The 19,057-nt window shown below is 38.8% G+C and overlaps 1 protein-coding gene across 1 annotated transcript; it reads right to left on the bottom strand.

Annotated features, from left to right (window-relative positions):
* Positions 1-124: 124 nt before the first annotated feature.
* On the bottom strand, positions 125-17,693 carry LOC144644111 (src substrate cortactin-like). Its single transcript, XM_078503525.1, is given in 24 exon segments — positions 125-860; positions 1,407-1,461; positions 2,135-2,257; positions 2,259-2,390; positions 2,564-2,653; positions 2,761-2,822; positions 3,550-3,616; positions 3,954-4,009; positions 4,232-4,286; positions 4,375-4,430; positions 5,535-5,589; positions 6,276-6,331; positions 6,450-6,504; positions 7,311-7,366; positions 7,692-7,746; positions 8,757-8,812; positions 8,932-8,986; positions 11,398-11,453; positions 11,556-11,610; positions 12,053-12,113; positions 14,481-14,496; positions 14,909-14,961; positions 15,572-15,645; positions 17,509-17,693. Coding segments are annotated over 24 exon segments (1,614 nt in total). The 5' UTR covers positions 17,590-17,693; the 3' UTR covers positions 125-726.
* Between the last annotated feature and the right edge of the window lie 1,364 nt (positions 17,694-19,057).

Raw genomic sequence — 19,057 nt, 5'->3', positions numbered from 1 at the left:
ATGTTAGTTGAATAAATCCTCATCGATGGACTTTACTAACGCCGATTTTTCCTGCTTCGTTTCGACTTTCCCTCGCCTTCATTAACTGCCCCGGGGTTTCGAAAATGTGATAGTTACAAACAAACATGGAACAATTGGTCTTTTATTACGAAAATTTTATCGCCGTTACAAAATATTTGTCTAAATTATTACTCCGATTAGCACAACAGAGTATTGAAAATTGATATCACTATACGAACCCGGTTTTATTTTACTTAGATTACATTCCTGGTCATTAAAAATAACATTTAGAGCGAATAGCCAGATACGCACTATTTAAAACATTGTAGCACTGAAAATGAATTCACGATCAATATATTATTACGATACACCACGCTTAAAAATACCTATTTATGGACGAAGCGAAAAATATGCTTACCGTAGTACATGTGAAGCAATGTGAAGCAATGTGAAGCTAATACTATGCCAGAATACTTAAGGGAACTTTTTTATTGTGCATTCAAGGTCTGGGAACTATTCTTTGGTTTTGTGTGTGGGCTTCCATAAAATAAGCCCGAGTTATAGCCGATTGTTTGCCAGCCACAGTATCAACTTTCATTTTGTTTTTAGTCTTAAAATCTTTTGTCGATTACAAAGCAAAATCATCTTTAATGAAAGTTTAACTGTCTTGGACTTCTTTTTCCTCCGGCGGATTTAATTATGCTTCTGAGCAAACTGAGTTATTTTCTAATTAGCTTCTACGTAATTAGACGGGAAAAGACCGCGTCTGCCATGACACGTGCCCATCCACCATCCTTCATCTACTTCCTCGATGTCAGTAATGACGTCACCAGGATCGAATGTTATCTCATCATCTGCAGCTAAAAAAACAATAAACCACGAGGTCACTCATTTATTTCGAATGCAGCACGTTAGGATTTCCCCGCTATCGAAAGTGCGATGTGCAGAATAAAAGCAACGTTGTGGTGTTATAGAACCAAAAAACTGGAGCACAACCTGTACTGATAACTGAATATTGGTAGGCAACTACCGATGGGTTGGATCTCATTCCAGAGTTAAGCTCCGGCTATACGGTCCTTGTGGCTCGCAAACATACAGGACCGTTACAACAAGACACAGCGTTAAAGAAAGTCGTGGTTTAACCAGTAGCCACACACTTGTTACACTTCGTCTAAACGCCGTCCACATGAACTGTGGCTCATCCAAAGTCCCTCGACACCTCAATTCAGCCATAGACTGCGTTAAACCCAGACTTACGCTAAAAAATAACCCACAATGTATTTTTTTTTTCTGGTTGGCCTGTTAGACAAATGTGGGGCAGACAGCCCAAACGAGAAAAACCCATTGCCGACAAGAAATGTAAGGTTCGTTATGCCAACACGCAGAAGAACATGAATGGTACTTACTTGCTTGGTAATCGTATATTGCTGTTGCACTCCGCCCGGAGCCTTCTTCTTCAGCCTGAAAGAATTAACAACAAAAACGTGATGATTACAATCACAGAATGTATTTATAATAATAAGTGGAAATCGGGTAACGTTTCTGTTGTCTCTATTGAACACAACAGTAAGTGCTACATATACTGCGAGACACTTTAAGCCACTTCACATTTTGAGGCAAACTATTAAGACCGCAGTTCCTGTAGTTCAGTTTGCACAAAAATTTGAATTATACCCCTACAGACCAATCTGGGCTTGGTTCAAGCTTTTTCCCCCAAAAGATATAAGTTTTCACGCCTGATCAGTCTAGCCCGCCAACACAATATGACGACGTTTTTTTTTTTCTTTCTTCACGTTCAACCCCAAGCGAGACCTCGTCGGCTAAAAAAGTTTGTTGTTTTTCCCTGAACACCTAGCCTACGTTGCAGACGAACTGAACCCTATACCGAGGTTTTGTGATACGTACGGCTGCGATGCAGGCTATGAACACCCAAAGGGAGTTAAAAAACCGTAATTTACACCCCTGAGCGCGACGACGAGTATCCCATCCCTTTCATATGGGAGTCCCCCCGGGGCTTAATGCTTATGCTTATCGCACGTGCGAACAGTCTGGTGCTTATTCTTGCGTTTATACTTATAGGCATTATATGAGCTCCTAATCTCCCGATTGGTATAGCTCTGGTATCTTCATGTACCTCGGCTTCCTGAGTTGGTTCCTGTGGTTGAGTGACTTCTTCATAAAGTTCTGTGGGTTCCTCTGGCTCTTGTCTTGTCGGTTCCTCGCCGGCTTCCTCGTATACTGCTTCTGGTTCTGGTTCGGGCTTCTTCATACTCCTGCTGCTGTTCAGCTTCCTCCTGTTGCCGCGCCTCTTCCTCCGCCTGGCGTTGAGCCTCTTCCTCCTCACGGCGTGCTTCTTCCTCCTCAGCCTCCTCTCTGTCGCGTGCGTCTTGCTGAAATGTCAACACCCCCTTTATCATGTATGAACACCTTCTAATTATGGCAATTATATTCCACGCTTTTAATGTTGAGATCAGAAAAGAACAATACGTTTATTTAAAAAGGACACGATTGTTTATGAATATTATTGGTTCGTTTGAATTTGAATCAAAGTTTTGTTTCATACCTCTGCCTGCCTCTTCTCGCCTATCTCCTTCTCTCTTTGTTCTCTGGCTTGTCGACGAGCCTTTTCCTCTTCCGCTCGCCTCTTATTTTCCTGCAAAAAATCGATCGTTAACAAACCAGAAGCAATATATTCAGGCTGTGTTTTACGAAACGAGAATACCTTAACAGAAAAGTTTTATAACTTAAGAACTAACAAACCTCCTCCTGTTCTTTGGCCAAGTTTTCGAACTTTGATTTCAAGTTACCTGCAGCCCCTGAACCTGTAAAATGATACACAGCAAGTAAAATGCTGTCCACTATTGGCAAGCACTAACAGCAGGTTAATGCTTACAGTTGCATCTGCAGCTTCAAATTCATTTATTTCTAAGCGACTACCTCCCCTTGTTTATATATTCATTTGAGGGACTGTGTATTGCCAAAGAACACTGCACAACGATAATGGCTATGCAGTAACCGTTACTCCGCCGTGCCTTCCACCCACAGATTAGTTAGCTCTGAAAAGATTCTAGGGTTGGCTTATCAGTGCTGCTGCTTCAGTCTGGTTTCGGTGGCTTGAAGCAGCCAGCCCCAGCATTTTACGAACAAATTTCACTGTGAGAGTTAAGACTTTCAGCCAACACGACACAATGACCCTAGCCAAGCTTGAACCTCTCATGGAGTGTAGTCACGACATCCAAAGCAATAGACTGTCCACAGCCCTCTATTTTTTTCGTGTTTTTTTCGATCGATGAGCGCGCGGTGAGAACGGCGAGAGAACTGGACGCCAGCGCAAAACGGAAGAAGCAAGGGGGAGAGGCAGTGGACAGTCTACCAAAGCAATAACCATTAGGATACTGCGCCACACACAGCACACTAGTACAAAACATAAGATTTTGAAACACTGTGTACCGAACGGGGTAGCTCAACTGTAGATTAACTAGTTTTTATGATACAGAATTTCACAAGTTCTGTTTTAGGGGTTAATAGAGGTTTGTAAATAAATCTTACCTGCACGTGGCTTGGCTGTGTGATAAGTTGATTTCACTTCTTGCATTTCATCATAACTGCCAGCAGACTAAAAGCAAAAGAAAAAAAATAGGTAAACTGACAAAGAAAACTTCGCTCTTAACAACGTAGTAAGTGTAACCGCCGTTATAAAATTTAAACAGCTGACTTCTTGAGCGTTAGATCTTCACTGGAGCGACGAAAGGTAAACGCTCGAAACGTCACGTTTTCAAAATCTATTATGGCGGTTTTGAAGTTGACGGGAGAACCTTACAGTGGCCACTTGCAGATATGCTACATATAATTATTTTCAATTCCATATTCTCTGACAGGATAAGAGATTTGGAATAAAAAACAGTGTATCTCGAAATGATTTGAAATTATTTGTTTTTTATGATCCCACTTACCGCATCCTGTCTGTCAGACTGAACGCCATATTTCCCACCAAATCCTTTAGAGTGGTCTGCAAAAGATATAAAACAGTAGCGTATGAAAATAGGCTCATTTACAGACAGCACTGACAGTTAATAATTTATCTTGGTATAAACAAGCCACAAAATGCTTTAGTAGGAAACATGTCAAGTTTAAGACAGATAAAACTGATTGTATTCTTTACTTAACAAGTGAGCATTCATGTAAACATCACATGTACATGTATACAGCAAGTGACAGGAAATCAACTAACCCTTCTGAGAAGCGTGTGCCTCAGTTTTGCCTTCATACTCAAAGCCAACAGCAGACTGGTGAGATTAAAAAAGAACAACAAATAAATGTATCAATTTGCATAGAAAAAAATATTTCTAACTGGAATAAAAAAATATTACTGACCTGATCGACTCTTTCCTTTTGGACTCCATATTTTCCTCCAAAGCCTTTGGAATGATCTGGTAAAATAATAATACATAGTATCTTAACGAAATGAACAAGTTTTCAACAGCCAATTAGATTAAGCCATCTTTTTGGTGGGCTTTCATTCTAGCCCAGAGGGTCTTGATTCTTGGTGCTCACCAAAAGGACTGTAGCCTATGGGGACAAGATTAACTCCTGGATGGAGAGACTTGCCAGAGAACAAAACACAAGGACTGTGTCCATGCCTGATGGTTATTGACTGAACGGAAGTTCAGGCTTGTTTCCTAAGACATCTTGTACAATTCATTACCACCCGACACACCTTACATAAGGTGATTGCTTGAGATGTATCTGTTGTGGTTCAATTTTACTCCTGGTAAAATTTGGTATTTTCCATTTGTTTTGTATTTATTATCATAATATTACCATACACCAGAACAAAGGAAAATACCAAATTGTGGAAACGGAAAAATTGTACCACAACATATCCAATACATCCATTTTATTCACAGGGAAAAAATGTGTTGTATAAGTCTCAAAAATGAGTTTTTTGCATACAGTTGAATCTCCAATAAGCAGATAACCTTGGGACCTGAAAAAGTTTCCACTTATAAAAAAAGGTGTCTACTTATGGGTTAAGATGTAGTGTTGAATGAGGCTGTGACCATGACTAGGTGTCCACTTATAGCAAGTGTCTACCTATGGAACATGTCCATTAGTCGAGGTTCAACTGTACATGTAGTCCAACGTTTTTACAAATAACTTTAGACAATGTTCTAAAACTACACCGTTAGAATAGTTCTGCAACATACGGTGACAATTTGTCATTTTTACTTTTACTCGCACCTGTATTAACAGGAATGAGGCCCTGCCAGGGGGGTTCCCGTGTCGCTTGTCTTAATTTAAAAATGCCCCGTGTCGCTGTTTTATCGCTCTTCATGTCGCTGTTGGTAATTAAATTGAAGGAAAATTGCTTGTCCTTGTCGGAATTTAAGTTTTTCCATAAGGGTTGTCGTTTGTCGCGATTTTATTAATATGCTGTCGCTAGTTTTTGGACCATGTCGCTTGTCTGAATTTACCCTGGCAGGGCCTCAGGAATCTGCCCAACTACTAAAATCTAAGTAGATTTTTAATGGCACCTTTTTGTGATGCATGTTCTTCAGTCTTTCCTTCATATTCCCAACCAACAGCTGCCTGTAATTACAGTTACTTAAAAAATTAGTCTTGCGGCATCTAAAATACTGATTAACATCATAAGCCAACAATACTTGAAAAGGGCTACAGCTACATGTACATGATGTTAACCAGTTTAATACCTTAAGAGTAGTAAGGGATGACAGTCACTTGAAAGTAACTCAACTAAACAATGTAACTATCCAGCCTCTGCATTGTGTCCAGTTGTATGAAAGGGTACCTTGATTGTTACATAAAAGGTGTGCAATAAGGAGAAAGTCTCCGGCCGGTTAGCAAGACATTAATACTCTAATTATACTAACTAACTACAGGAGGCAAGAAGGCAAGGGGGCAGCGTGGCCTAGTGGTTGGGACACTGGACTCGTAATCTAGAGGTCCCGGCTTCAAATGCTACTCCCTGCCACGAGATGGATTTGATTTTGGTCGTCCCCAATTCAATTCCTCCACATTTTGTAAATTAACTGGTAAGCCTCCTACCAGTTGGGATTCTTAACAAGTTTCTGTTCGATTTATAATATTTGTTTATCTATTTTCAGTGTCCTCAATAAGCACAGAAAAAAAAAAAAAAAAAAAAAAATAACACACAGTCAGCTAAATACAATGACACTTAGATAAAGTGATTATTTACTTATTATTATAATTATTATTTATTTATTTAATATTTATTTATTTATTTATGTTAGCACCTTGTCCATGTGGTCTTTTTGCACTCCATACTTGCCACCAAACCCTTTTGAGTGGTCTAGTGACACAAAAGACAAAATCAGTTACAGTGCTATATTAGACAAGACTGTCCTACCAAATGAACTAAAACAAAAAAATAGTTTCCCTTCAAGCTTCAGGTTACGGCATTAATTGACCTTTCTGTGATGCATGAGCTTCTGTTTTCCCTTCATAATCCCAACCAACAGCAACCTGAAGGAGAAAACAAGAATGATTTACTGAAAGCTCAGCCAACTGTTTTTCTTTGCAAATATAACAAAACATTTTGTGCACTTATTTAAGTAAACATGAATGCAACAAGTGTATGATGTTTAATGATTGCTTTAGACTTTGCTATTAATATCAACTTTGAAGCTCTCTCCATGCTTTACTTTCTTAATTTATTTTTAAAAAAGTGTTGATCAATAAACAGCCAGTTGAAATTACCAGTAGTAGGAGTTGAAGTGGGGGTTGAAGTATACCTGCCAACTTTTTCTGGGTCAAAGGTGTGAGATTTTTATCCTGAGAGTGCCAGGATTTCCGAAGAAGATACGACAATGTCCGAAGTTTTCCGAAGCCGTCCGAAGTATTCCGAAGACGTTCCGAACATCTCCCGATCCCAGTGCGTGGACGTGTTTTGCTAAACACGACCTCGTTCCCAATGCTTTTTTTCGTCCAAACTCTGTCATTTCGGGGAAGGTATCGCCATTTACTCATTTTACATGGAGTTTTATTTTCTCACACTGGTTTGAGATTACATTTTTGGAAAATGTGTCGTTTTTGGTTGTAATAACTCACATTTTTCGACTAGGCGTGAGAAATTGGTTCGTAAGCGTGAGTTGGCGTGAGATCGAAGTTTTCAACTCGTAGGCGTGAGACCCGGGGAGAGTTGGCAGGTATAGTTGAAGTAGTCCTAATCTCCAAATGCTATAGAAAGTGGATTTCATTGCTAGCAATGATTAACCAACAGGCTCACAAAAAGGATATAATTACAACATATCTTACAATTTATTTCTAACCTTATCAACCCTGTCCTTTTGAACTCCATATTTGCCACCAAATCCTTTGGCATAATCTACACACAAATAAACCACATTTGTACAATGTTATTCCCTTATTCAAGTTTTGTCTTTCAAATGTCTTTGGATAACCCTATATACTGTAATCCCACAGCAAATATCTGCTACCTAAATATCTAAATATCTGAAATCCCCATCAGGATAGAAGATTGCAATCCCAATAATTTTCTAAAATATACTAATTCAGTAACCAGATTGCTGGGAGGTTGTTAATAAAATGAGGAACATGTTTTAATTTGCACCTGATAGCTAGTACTGTACTTAAAACTGTCGGGATGGCTGAATGTTGTGGTCTGTATTGAAGTGAAGAGTGCAACAAACCTTTTTGAGAAACATGTGCTGCAGTCTTGCCCTCATACTCCCAGCCTACTGCTGCCTGTGAGGAAAGAGAGAAAACAAAATATTCAACTTCAAGTTCAACACAGCAAAAAAGGAACGGACAGGAAGTACACTTGACTCTTCCTATTTTGAAATTTTTTTGGTATACGGCATGTATAATGCAAAAACCTCAATTTTGATGAGACATCGATTGACTGATAGCTAGATCTTATGTTTGTTCTATGCTGGTACTTGAGTCTTTTCAGTGTGGATCATCTAGATGCAAATTGTCAACAGCACCTTTCAGCACCTTTCAGCTAACCAAGACACTCTTATAATATCCCACATTTTATATTAAAACTAAGGCTAATTCTGCCCAACTTGTACATTTATGTATATTTGGTTTAGCTTTTCTTTGTATCAAGTCTCTTGTGAGAATTAACAGACAAAGGAATATTAGAAAACTTGCAGTTTTAGTCGGAAAGCGTCAGTGTCATGTTTGATATATCCCACGTGTGCTATTAAATAATTTTGTTTCAAAATTTAATGGTGGATCACTTCCTATGTAATGAGGCTTATTATATTTGAAACTACATTTTACCTACAGTCAACTCTCGCCTTGTGGACACCCCGCTATTGCGGACACTCGCTATTACGGACAAAATCCAGATCCCTGGCGAATATGGTTTGACTGGAAATGACTCCTGCTATTACGGACTCTCGCTATAACAGACACTAAACGACACCCCGAGCGTGTCCGCTTTAACGAGAGTGGGCTGTATAGTGCAGCAGAACCAGGCACACCCATCTTAACAGCATCATCCTGCCATCTCCACCTCTCACTGTTTCTCCTTCTACCCTAGAACAATACCTCAATGGAGAAGTCTACCTCACTACTTTTTCAATGATAATCTAACTTCGGCTACTTTAAAACAATCTGTATCTACAATTCATCATGACTCTGTCTAGTCTGTTAAAGAATGTAACTAATCTGTATATATATTAATGAAACATCCTCTCAATTATGAAGGCTAGGTTGTGTATGGTAAATAAAAAAACCTTCAGTACCTGGTCAACCCTGTCCTTCTGAACTCCATATTTCCCACCAAATCCTTTTGAATAGTCTGAAGGTATAATAAAAGCAACATTTAGAAGATAAAAGAATGAAGATTCCCAAAGATCACACGACAGTTGAATAAGCAAATGACAACATTTTTTTCAAGTATTTCACACACACACACACCCTTCTGTGATTCATGCTTTTCAGTTTTGCCTTCATATTCAAATCCAACTGCTGCCTGCAAATGAGACGAAAGCAAAAAAGTCAGTTAAATGCCCCTGCACATCAGTTGCAGTGTTTTGAGAAACTCATTAGGGTTTACTGAAAATATAAATCTTGCCCGTGTAAAAAAGACACCGGGATCTCGGCGGGGATCCCGCCACGAACCGGGATCCTGTCAAGATCCCGCCAAGATGGCGATATCCCGCCGGGATCCCGACCGGGAAAAATTCCCGGCACGTCGGGATCCTGCCAAGAATCTTGCCGAGACCGGGATCCCGCCAAGAAAACAGACTTCCCGCCAGGATCCTGCCTGGGTAGAATTTCCCGCCACGGATCCCGGCAAGATTCTTGCCGGGAATTATATTCTTGCCAAGATCCCGGCAAGAAAAAAAATTCCCGGCAAATTTTTCACAGCGTGAATAAATCTCGGTAGCGTTCCTGGCGAGATTCAACTCACTTCTCAGTTCTCACCGGGAAAAAGTTGATGCTTTGAAATTCTCACAAATAGTATTATGCTGTGGTCGGAACGCAACTCATGGCGTGTATTGATGAAATAAACTTAAAGTACTAATGAAAGAAGTAATTTAATAAACCAGTTTGATTTTTAAAATGTCTAGACGAACTGGCGCGACAAAGAGGCGCGTCATAATAAGTGAAGATAAATTAAAAGATAAGAATTTTTATTGATCCGCGGTCTGTTTTTCAAGCTTTTTTAACTCTTTCTTTCTTTTCTTACCTTTGAGGAACCTTAATTTATACCTTTAAGTAATCCAATGACAAAAGCCAATGGCAAATTTCTGTCGGCCTTTTTCTTCCAATTGCAAATGCACTCGGGAATTCGCTGTAATTGCGCTTTTTGCATTGAAAAAACATCTAGATGCTATTTTAATTGTGGCTCCGAAGACGATATGAAAGAGCTTCTTATATTTTTAGAGCTTATTTACCTTCCCGAAGACCACCCAGATAGCGAACATGTCCAAAGAATATTCCCGCCTTTTCCCGCAAGGTGTCGTGAACTGAGCGTTTCGATTGGCTGCCTTAGGTCATGTGGGACATTGTACACGCCATCGTGCATCCCGCGGGAAGAGAAAAAAATTATTTTGAGTTCATGAAGTGCTTGCTCTTTGCAATCAGGGCTGGAAAAATGTGTTTTTTGGCTGCTTTTGTTATGAACTTGAGTTTAGAATCGACCTTACTTCAGGGAAAAGCTCCTCTGTGGAAACTGCTGGAGTTTGCTGTTAATTCGAGCGACATCTTGTTAATTTGACAGCGCCATCTTGTGGGATTCGCCATGGACTTGTTGACTGAGCAGCTGAACTGTATTTTTTTTTAAAACTACAAACTTCGAACAGTGGAAGGAGATAGACGTTTTGAGTAAGGGCCATTCAATGCGAAGTTGTACCTGTTGATGCTTGAGACGTAAACTTAATGCTTAAATATTGTATTGTTATTTAAAAAGCTTCGGGAAAGAATGCTCCTTCGTCTTCTTCGGCGGTTCGCAGATGATCAAAAGATAGTTCGCTTGTTTGGTAGTTCACATCATTGCATCTTCCTTCGCTTGAGCACAAGGTAAAGGTTAGTTGCCTTGATGTATTTGTTGTTTCGTTCAAAACATTTTACAGAATAATATTCGCTTTTTTGCTTGTGAACTAAAGCTCGCGCTCTCCGACTTGTGCAACCATTGAGAAATATATTATGTGCTTGGTAGCAAAACTGTGGCCATGACTTTTTCTGTAAGCTTCTGTTAATAAATGATGTTGTTTTGATACAGAACCAGTGTGTTTGTTTTAATTTGTCGGTATGCGAAACGCCAAGATATGTTTACTATGGTTTTAATTAGTTTGTCAGTATTTGATTTTCGCTGTAAATAAATGCCAGAATTCCTGCCATGAATCTCTTTGAGAAAAGAAATTGTCGGTAACCAAAAATATTGCTGGGATTCTTGCCATGAATCTTGTCAAGATGTTGGCTGCCGGGAAGTTCTCTTCAGGCCAAGATTATGGCCGGCGGGAAGTTTGCTCCCGCTGCGAATCTTGGCAAGATTTTCGGCAAGATTATGTCCGTCGGGAATCTTGGCAAGATTTCAAGGTTCCCGACGGGATTATGGCCGCCGGGAATTTCGTTTCCCGCCAGGAATCCCGGTCAAAATCCCGGCGGGAATCTTGCCGGGATTATGGCCGCCGGGATTTTATTCCCGCCAAGATCCCGGTTGGTTTTTTACACGGGTGCTAATTGCACCTGCTCATGTGGACAGGAAAATATTTGGTTTTACATGTATGGGACAATCAGTCAACAAATTATTTTCTTGCTAAGCTTGGTACTGCGTTTAAATAATGCTTTCCAATTAAATCTTTTTAATGCAGACTCATATAAACAGTAGTTTTGAAGTTAAATAAATTAACATCAGAATGAACTGAAGGGATGTACCTGATCAACTCTGTCCTTCTGTACACCATATTTGCCGCCAAACCCAGTGGAATAGTCTGTCGGTAAATAAATTGTATAATTCAAATTTTGATGTTGTACTGTTACATGGGTAACCTCCACCGATAAGAAAACTAAACGGAATTGTTAGAAACACCAACCTTTTTGTGAGGCATGCTTGTCAACCTTTCCTTCATAGTCCCATCCAACTACAGACTTAAAAGAAAGATAACTAATTTAACTGGTATATTGTGCAACATGGTAAGAGAAAATGCTCACAAGTAAAATTCCCAAAGATCTCACAATGGAAACCTAACAAAAAATTACATTCATGTTTGTTTCTGAGATCACAAGTATGCATACGTGTCCATGTACGTTGTGCCCAATACCATTTATAGCACATAATAAAAATAATAATAATAATAATAATAATAATAATAATAATAATGGTTTATTTGCATTCCAACAATATTGGCTCCTCTATGTAAACTGAATTAAAAACTAAGATATAAGACTAAGATATAAATAAAACTATGATAAAAAGTTATGATATAATGTATAATAATTTACTATCATAACTGGGCCTGGGTTTAATTTATATGTAGTGGCATAAAGATTTGGTCGCTATTAATACGAAAGAAACAATATTAAGCCATACCTTGTCCATTCTGTCTTTCTGAACACCAAATTTTCCACCATAGCCATAAGAAGCTTTTGGACTAAAGCAGGTTATTAAGGAAACTAGAATGTGTTTGTCATAATGTTGCTCAATAAAATAATATAAAAAAGGCTAAATAGGATAAAAAGTTCTTAAAATCAATGCATTGGTGATGAATGAATGCCTGTTGGGCACAAAGGTGTACCGAAAGCCTACGGACACTGAGCTATTGTTACATTATCACAGCCATGTGGATGAAACGGTCACTGTTGAACACCATGCTTAACCGTGCATTCAAGCTCTATTTCACCAAGAGTGTAAACGCCTCAAAGTGATCTTTTCCCGTCTGTGCTACCCAGAAGAACTTGACTGTGCAGTCTACCATCCGTCAATTTATTGAGTCAAAAGTGTCCTAGGATGCACCTTTCCAACAACAAGAACTTAAGAAACAAGAGCCAATCAGAATCGTGTTGCCTTTCAAAGACCAGAAATCTGCCAACGTAGTGCGCAGACAACTAGGAGACCTTAGCCGGAAGATCAATGTAGACATCAGCCCAGTGTACACGAGTCGGGATGGATGAAATCAAAGTAAGAGAAGACCAGCCCTTGTGAATCAACAGTGCGTTGCGTATAACTTTCAGTGTAACCTGTGTGATGCAGGGTATGTTGGGTGTACGTGCCGACATCTTCACCAACGAATTGAAGAACACAAGGGATCTGCCATTGGTAATCACCTCAAGGAGCAACACGATATGGTCCCAGATCACAGTGCGCAGTTTTTTAAAATTTTAAAAAAGTGTCAGAGCAAGTTTGACTGCCTTATTTTTGAAATGTTTTTATCAAAGAACTGAAACCAACTCTAAACAAACAATGTGATTCCATCCGCGTGAAATTATTTGTTTAGGTCGGTTTTTAATTACTTTAATTGTTTTTAACATTTAAACTTCATGAATATTTTGTCACTTATTTTTTACATATTTTATTGCATTTCAGTGTGCGTGACATTTTTGCCATTTTACTATTTTAAAATAATATATTTATGCTGATTTTATATTTTACTCTCACTTGAAAATGACCTCGGAGAGGTTGAAACGTCGTAACTTTATAGCGTTCAATTTCGTAACAAAATCAATATAATATTAATTATTATTATTCATTTTAAAATTATTTAAAGAAAGTGAAGTAGTTATCACTGTTAGGGTGAAAAGAGAGCAAGCTGTTGAACAGACATTTAGGATAAAATGAAATGCTATGGCTAACATTACTGTAACATTGGTGGGGGTCATTTAGCAATCTGTAAACCTAGTAAACCTCATTTTAACCATTTTAACCCTCCAAATTAAGACCAGTTTAGTCATTTTAGTTACTACAATCTGTAAACCTGTTAAAGGGGACAATTGAAATGCATGCAGTAAATCAAATCTTGGTTGTAAATAGTAACTGATACCTTGAGTACTGCTAGCCTGAATTTCAGACATCCCTCCTTGGTCGCCTACTCCCAGAAGAGACGTCTGAACACATTTGGCTCTAATGCCGTCCGGTGACGTCACTACACTTTGGTTTTAATTCATGCGGAAAAGTTTCTGTCGAGGCCATGAAATTGTGAAAGAAAAATCGCTTCAATAAAGGATTACAGGGCAACAAATTGTTTTAATAGTAAACTATTGAAGACTTGCGACAAATGAATGAGATTTTAATCGACTGCAGGCTATATTCTTTTACGGAACCGATTTCTGAACTGATTTGCTTTATCTCAGTTATCTAGCGATCAAAATATAATATGTGACGCAGCGGACAAATACAACACACTCGTGAGTACTTAAATGAATCAATTTAGACGGTTACAGAGGCATCAAGAAACGGAATTCAATACAAAAATATCCTACTTGACCGTGGGAACTGAGTTCAGAAATCACTGGCTCATCGAGGCTGCAGGACATAAGCGTCGAGCGGCTTTGTTGACAAAACAAGAATACATGTACGTATAAATTTGGCAAAACACTGCATGTCGAAGCGACGAATGCCGCCAGCTTAAAACCTACCGGTTTCCATTACTATTCTTCATCCGTAGATAAACTAATAAAGTAATAAACTCAAGGTAAATGACTAGTAAATTCATTTCTGGGAAGGTGAAATCTTTCGAACTCTTTCCAAACGTTTTCAAATTACTATTCTCGCGCGGTAAAATTCAGTCATAATTTCACATAATTATGCAAATAATTTTTAAATCAACCAATCAAAATCACTACCCGGTTTTCGGGTAGTGACGTCACTGGACGGCATTAGAGCCAAATGTGTTCAGACGTCTCTTCTGGGAGTAGGCGACCAAGGAGGGATGTCTGAAATTCTACTGTACTGCAGGGTAATCATTAAAAACTGAGATACACAACACAAAGCTTTGTTTAGAAAAAACTACTGAAAAGGATACCCTTTCTCAGTTTCATCTAAAGAAAACAAACAGAAAGAAAAAATAGTAGTGTAAAGATAAGCAAAACATAAACTTTCAGCTTAAAAATCCTGTTTTTTTCTTGATTTATGGCATGCAAAATATTTATTAGTCTAACTAATATTTACAGTGAGGCATGTATTTAGGGCTTCAGAATCCTGCAGTGCAACCCTCCAAATTAAGACCATTTTAGTCGCCATGGCGACTAAACTTTTGGAGCCAGGGACTAAATTGGAACCGAAGTCCCCAGCCTGGTGACTAAATTTGAGAAGAAGGATTGAAAGCCTGAGCTTAACTTAGTGACTACAATTTTTCACTGGCGACCAAACTTGAGCAGTTGGTGGCCAAATGGCCACTAAGGAAAAAAAAAACTTGGAGGGTTGCAGTGATTATTGTCTTAATAAATTTACCTTGTTTCAGTTTTGCATGATCTTGTGCCACACCTTGTCGCAGTTCCTTAATACTGACAAGAAAGAACTTTGTTAATTATCAGCCCTGAATGCATTGATTAAGTTTGTGACTTCCAAATGCACAATGAGGATTCATCCATTATAAATTACATGTAATTTAAAGTATTTTAATGATCACCATCATTTTTTGATTACTGCTTCAACAGGTGAGAGAAACTAAAAAACCCTTTTATCAGGAAACACATGATGCAAGATTGTGTTCTATACAAAATGTACTTCAAGCAATGCATTTAATATGCATGAGCCTCCTGTCAATGGGTCTGAAACTTTAATCTAAGATAGCATTTTATACAAACAGACCGATTTAATTACTTTAGGTACTCAGAAAGATCTAAACTTGCAAACAATAAATTACCCACTTTCAAGAAGTTTTGTACTTGTCCAAGACAATCCTGAGGACTATTAACAGATTACAAACACATCTTGGTATATAATTTTGGGAATAACTTTAGAACATTATGTTCAGGCATCACTGGGACTTCTTTGGGAGTCTTGGGGAATCAATCAATGCCTTTAGAAATCATCTGGTTATTTTTGGAAGTTCTGACACTTACAATATAAAAACGACACATTAATAATATGTGTAATATTGTTAACACTTACCTTATAGACTCCTGGTGTCCAGATCCCTCAACTGTTTTAGCTCCCCATCTTTGCTCTTGTTCAGATACATCATTCTGTAAAGATAATTAACAAGGTACATACATAACTGCATTGTACAGTGCTGCTTAGAAATACACAAACATCACATACACAGATTACACAGGCCTCTTTTTGCATGTACATTGTAGCGTATGAAACTTTAAACCCATGCATATACACATGTCTTTATTATGCACCTATCAATGTTAAGCCCGAGGGGGGGGGGGGCAGGCATGGGTGGGGATTTTGACATTTTCTTTTAAAAATGGCAAATTCCCCACCCCCGGGACAAAATAATTGGTCAAAATCCCCACCCAGGAGCAAGGGAAGGTGGTCAGATGTCCTTCAAACTTTGTTGCAGGGGATCATATACAACCAAAATCCCTACCCTGAAGATATAACGTACAATCTAAATCCCTACCATGTGGACTGACCTCATGATCAAATTCCCGTGGTTAGCCCAACCCCCTCCCCTCCTCAGGCTTATTAAACATTGATAGGTGCAATATTCAATGTCGTAAGTTCATTCTGTGCAGCACTGTTGGGCAAAACAAAACAAAATCTCTGTGTGTGAACAAGCGGCAGCTGACTAGAGTAAAATTTGCTAATCAGGGCTCGAGACTAACTTTTTGGCTAACTAGCCAAGTGGCTAGTGATAGCTTTGATTTCACTAGCCAAAATGTATTTTCTACTAGCCACAATTTTAAGCATAGTTCTTTTTTAGGGGGGGGGGGGGTGAAAACAATGTCCGATAATGTTTAAACCTTTAGCCGTAAAATGTTCCTTAAATCTTCACGTTTTTTTTCCTTAAAAATTGGGCTTTGTTCTTCACTATAAAAATTGTACATGTACATGCGTTTTTGTCAACTAGAATTTTGTTTAAAGCTTCACATTCTATAATGTCAACAGTTTACTTGTTAGTTATAATTATTCTCTGAGAGACGATTTTAATAAGTGCGGTTTCTTACCACTAATGCCTGATTTTTTCACTAGCCATTTTGCCTAGTGAAAGGCCAAAAGCTACTAGCCAAAACTGCATTTTTACTAGCCTTTGGCTAGTTAGCTACTATTAGTCTCGAGCCCTGCTAATGGTAAAAACATCTGAAATAAAAATATCCGATTTCGAATCATGCTTGCTTTGCAAATTTACCGATAAACAACAGCTTGAGTAAACTATCACTGTTGATTGCTAACTGCGTTTCTCTACCAGGTATTTGTTCAAGGAGCACAACTGTGCATGTACAGCTGATTATTTCTGATAATTTGGCTTTTTTGAAAGCTTGTTTTTATTCCTGAGTTCATTGAGTGACTTAAGTTTAAATTCCCCATCAAAGAAAAAAATAAATACATGAACTTGTCATTCATGCAAGTGATTTTATCCTTAGAGTATGAATCCCTTAAGAGTAAGGAAAGCCATAATAATGTAATATTGATTCTTAATAGTCCACTAAACTATTGCAAGGCCACATCATGCCATATTTGTGCATACAGGTTTTACTGATGTAGTTTTCTGACAATCTTTTTGATGATTAAGTTTCATGCATATTCTTGAACCAATCAAAATGCGTCTCTGGGGCATAAACGTGCTATTGTCAAGGCTATTATATTATCTAGTGCTTGCACTGTCATTAATTCTCAAAATTATCAGCTAGAATTTTTATTTGAAACATTAAAAATACACTGTGTATGTAGCTAAAACGAGAAAAGAACATCTCACACTGCAAGTAGCTGGCTAAAAGGGAAAATGACGCGCAATCGCGACACAATCGATCATGCAGTGTACGATCCAGTACACCTACTGCATGAAAGAGTGATTGAACGTATTAAACCAGCAAATTGATCATTCAGATTCGAAACCTACAGAGGAAGTCAACTAATCAATTGAGTATCGCACTTACCACAAAGTCAGGATCAGTTTCCCAGTCATCGTCATCTCCACCATCAGCATTCATTTTCGTGTCAACCCCTGCTCTCCACATTTTTGTGATATAAAAAACTACAAAGTCTAAAATGTGAAAGAATGTCCAAGCGCTGTACAGGAAGGCAACTTCCTTGCTCACTCCCTCTAATCACGTGATATCTTGTTTATAAAACCGCTGGTCCGCTGGTCTCTTGTTCGGCGACGATTTTCAAAATGGCGTAAAAGCAGAGAAGACCCTGGGCACGAGGTCGGTCGGTTGACGTTCCACGGCGCGGGCAATAATTTTTTTAGTTTACACTTAGTTTTTCTTTCGAATTTTATCAAAGTGGAAAAAAGGAAAATATTTAATTTAAAGTGCCCGAGGTGGAGTTAAACTCGAGTGGTCCGACTGAAGAGTGAGTGTGATCACCACCAGCCTGGATCGTCTGGATCACTACTTAACAAGGGAGCTGGCAGCCTGGCACCCAGAATTCGAAAAAAACTAGCTGAGATCATGCCCTCCCTCCCCACTTATCATCGCAGGTTTATTACAAATATAGAGGGCTAACCGTAAACAGGCTAACTGAAGTGCATAGTAGATTACCGTAAATGATCTATTAAACGCCCACTCTCAAATAAACGCCTCGTATCTAATCAACGCCTCCCATGAAGTGCAAAGTTTGTATTAGACGCTCCTCTCTAATAAACGCCCCGTGTCTAATAGACGCCTCCCTCCAAGGAAATGCTTCATAGAGTAAAATCACGCAATTTAGTTAGTTTTTGCTAGACTCGGATATCGAAGAGGCCAACAACGCCAACATGGTTGACCCTGATGACGAAAAAAACGTCGATATCGAACTATGAACAACATCTCTAGGTTTTGCATTAGCGCAGATTACATTAGTCTTCTACTCACCAACTCTGTTAAGTATCTTACTCCACTAGAAAAACTACTCATCCTACTTGTTTTGTTGACGTTGTTACTGCTAAATTGAGATGAATGCCTCTCTCTTATAAACGCCTCATATCTATTTAACGCCTCCCCTAGGACCCCAAAAATGTAATAGACGCCCCGGGCGTTTTTTAGTTCATTTACGGTAACTGAGGTGCAAAGTAGGCTAACCGGTTACTTAAGTTACCAGTCTATGACCGAAAGTAGCGGCCATCTTGAAGTGGGCGTAAAAAAAAATCGAAACATAGGGAGCCCATACAAGCAGTATAATTCTATGTTCAAATTATTTCACAAATCGACTACATTTTCCATGGTCTACACCGGGGGAACTCTCCTATAAAACTGACGGGGGTGCTCGTTGGAAAATTGCAAAACACCCCTAAACCACATTTGTGAATGTGGCCCAAATCAATTTTCACCCCAATAAGAGGGTCCTGAAGGGGGGTCCTAAATCCCAGTTCCCAGGCTAATTTTGGTCGAAATCCCAGTTCATAAACAAAAAAAATAAAGTAAAAGACAGGTCTGCACAGACTCCCCCTGTGCCTTGTGGTCGCCGGTCTATGTTCTTAAAGGATTCACATTCGATCCTCAACCC

The sequence above is a fragment of the Oculina patagonica genome, chromosome 2 (genome assembly GCF_052425735.1).
Source record: "Oculina patagonica isolate OP01 chromosome 2, crgOcupat, whole genome shotgun sequence".
Lineage (NCBI taxonomy): Eukaryota > Metazoa > Cnidaria > Anthozoa > Scleractinia > Oculinidae > Oculina > Oculina patagonica.
This window is presented reverse-complemented; position numbering and strand designations above follow the sequence as displayed.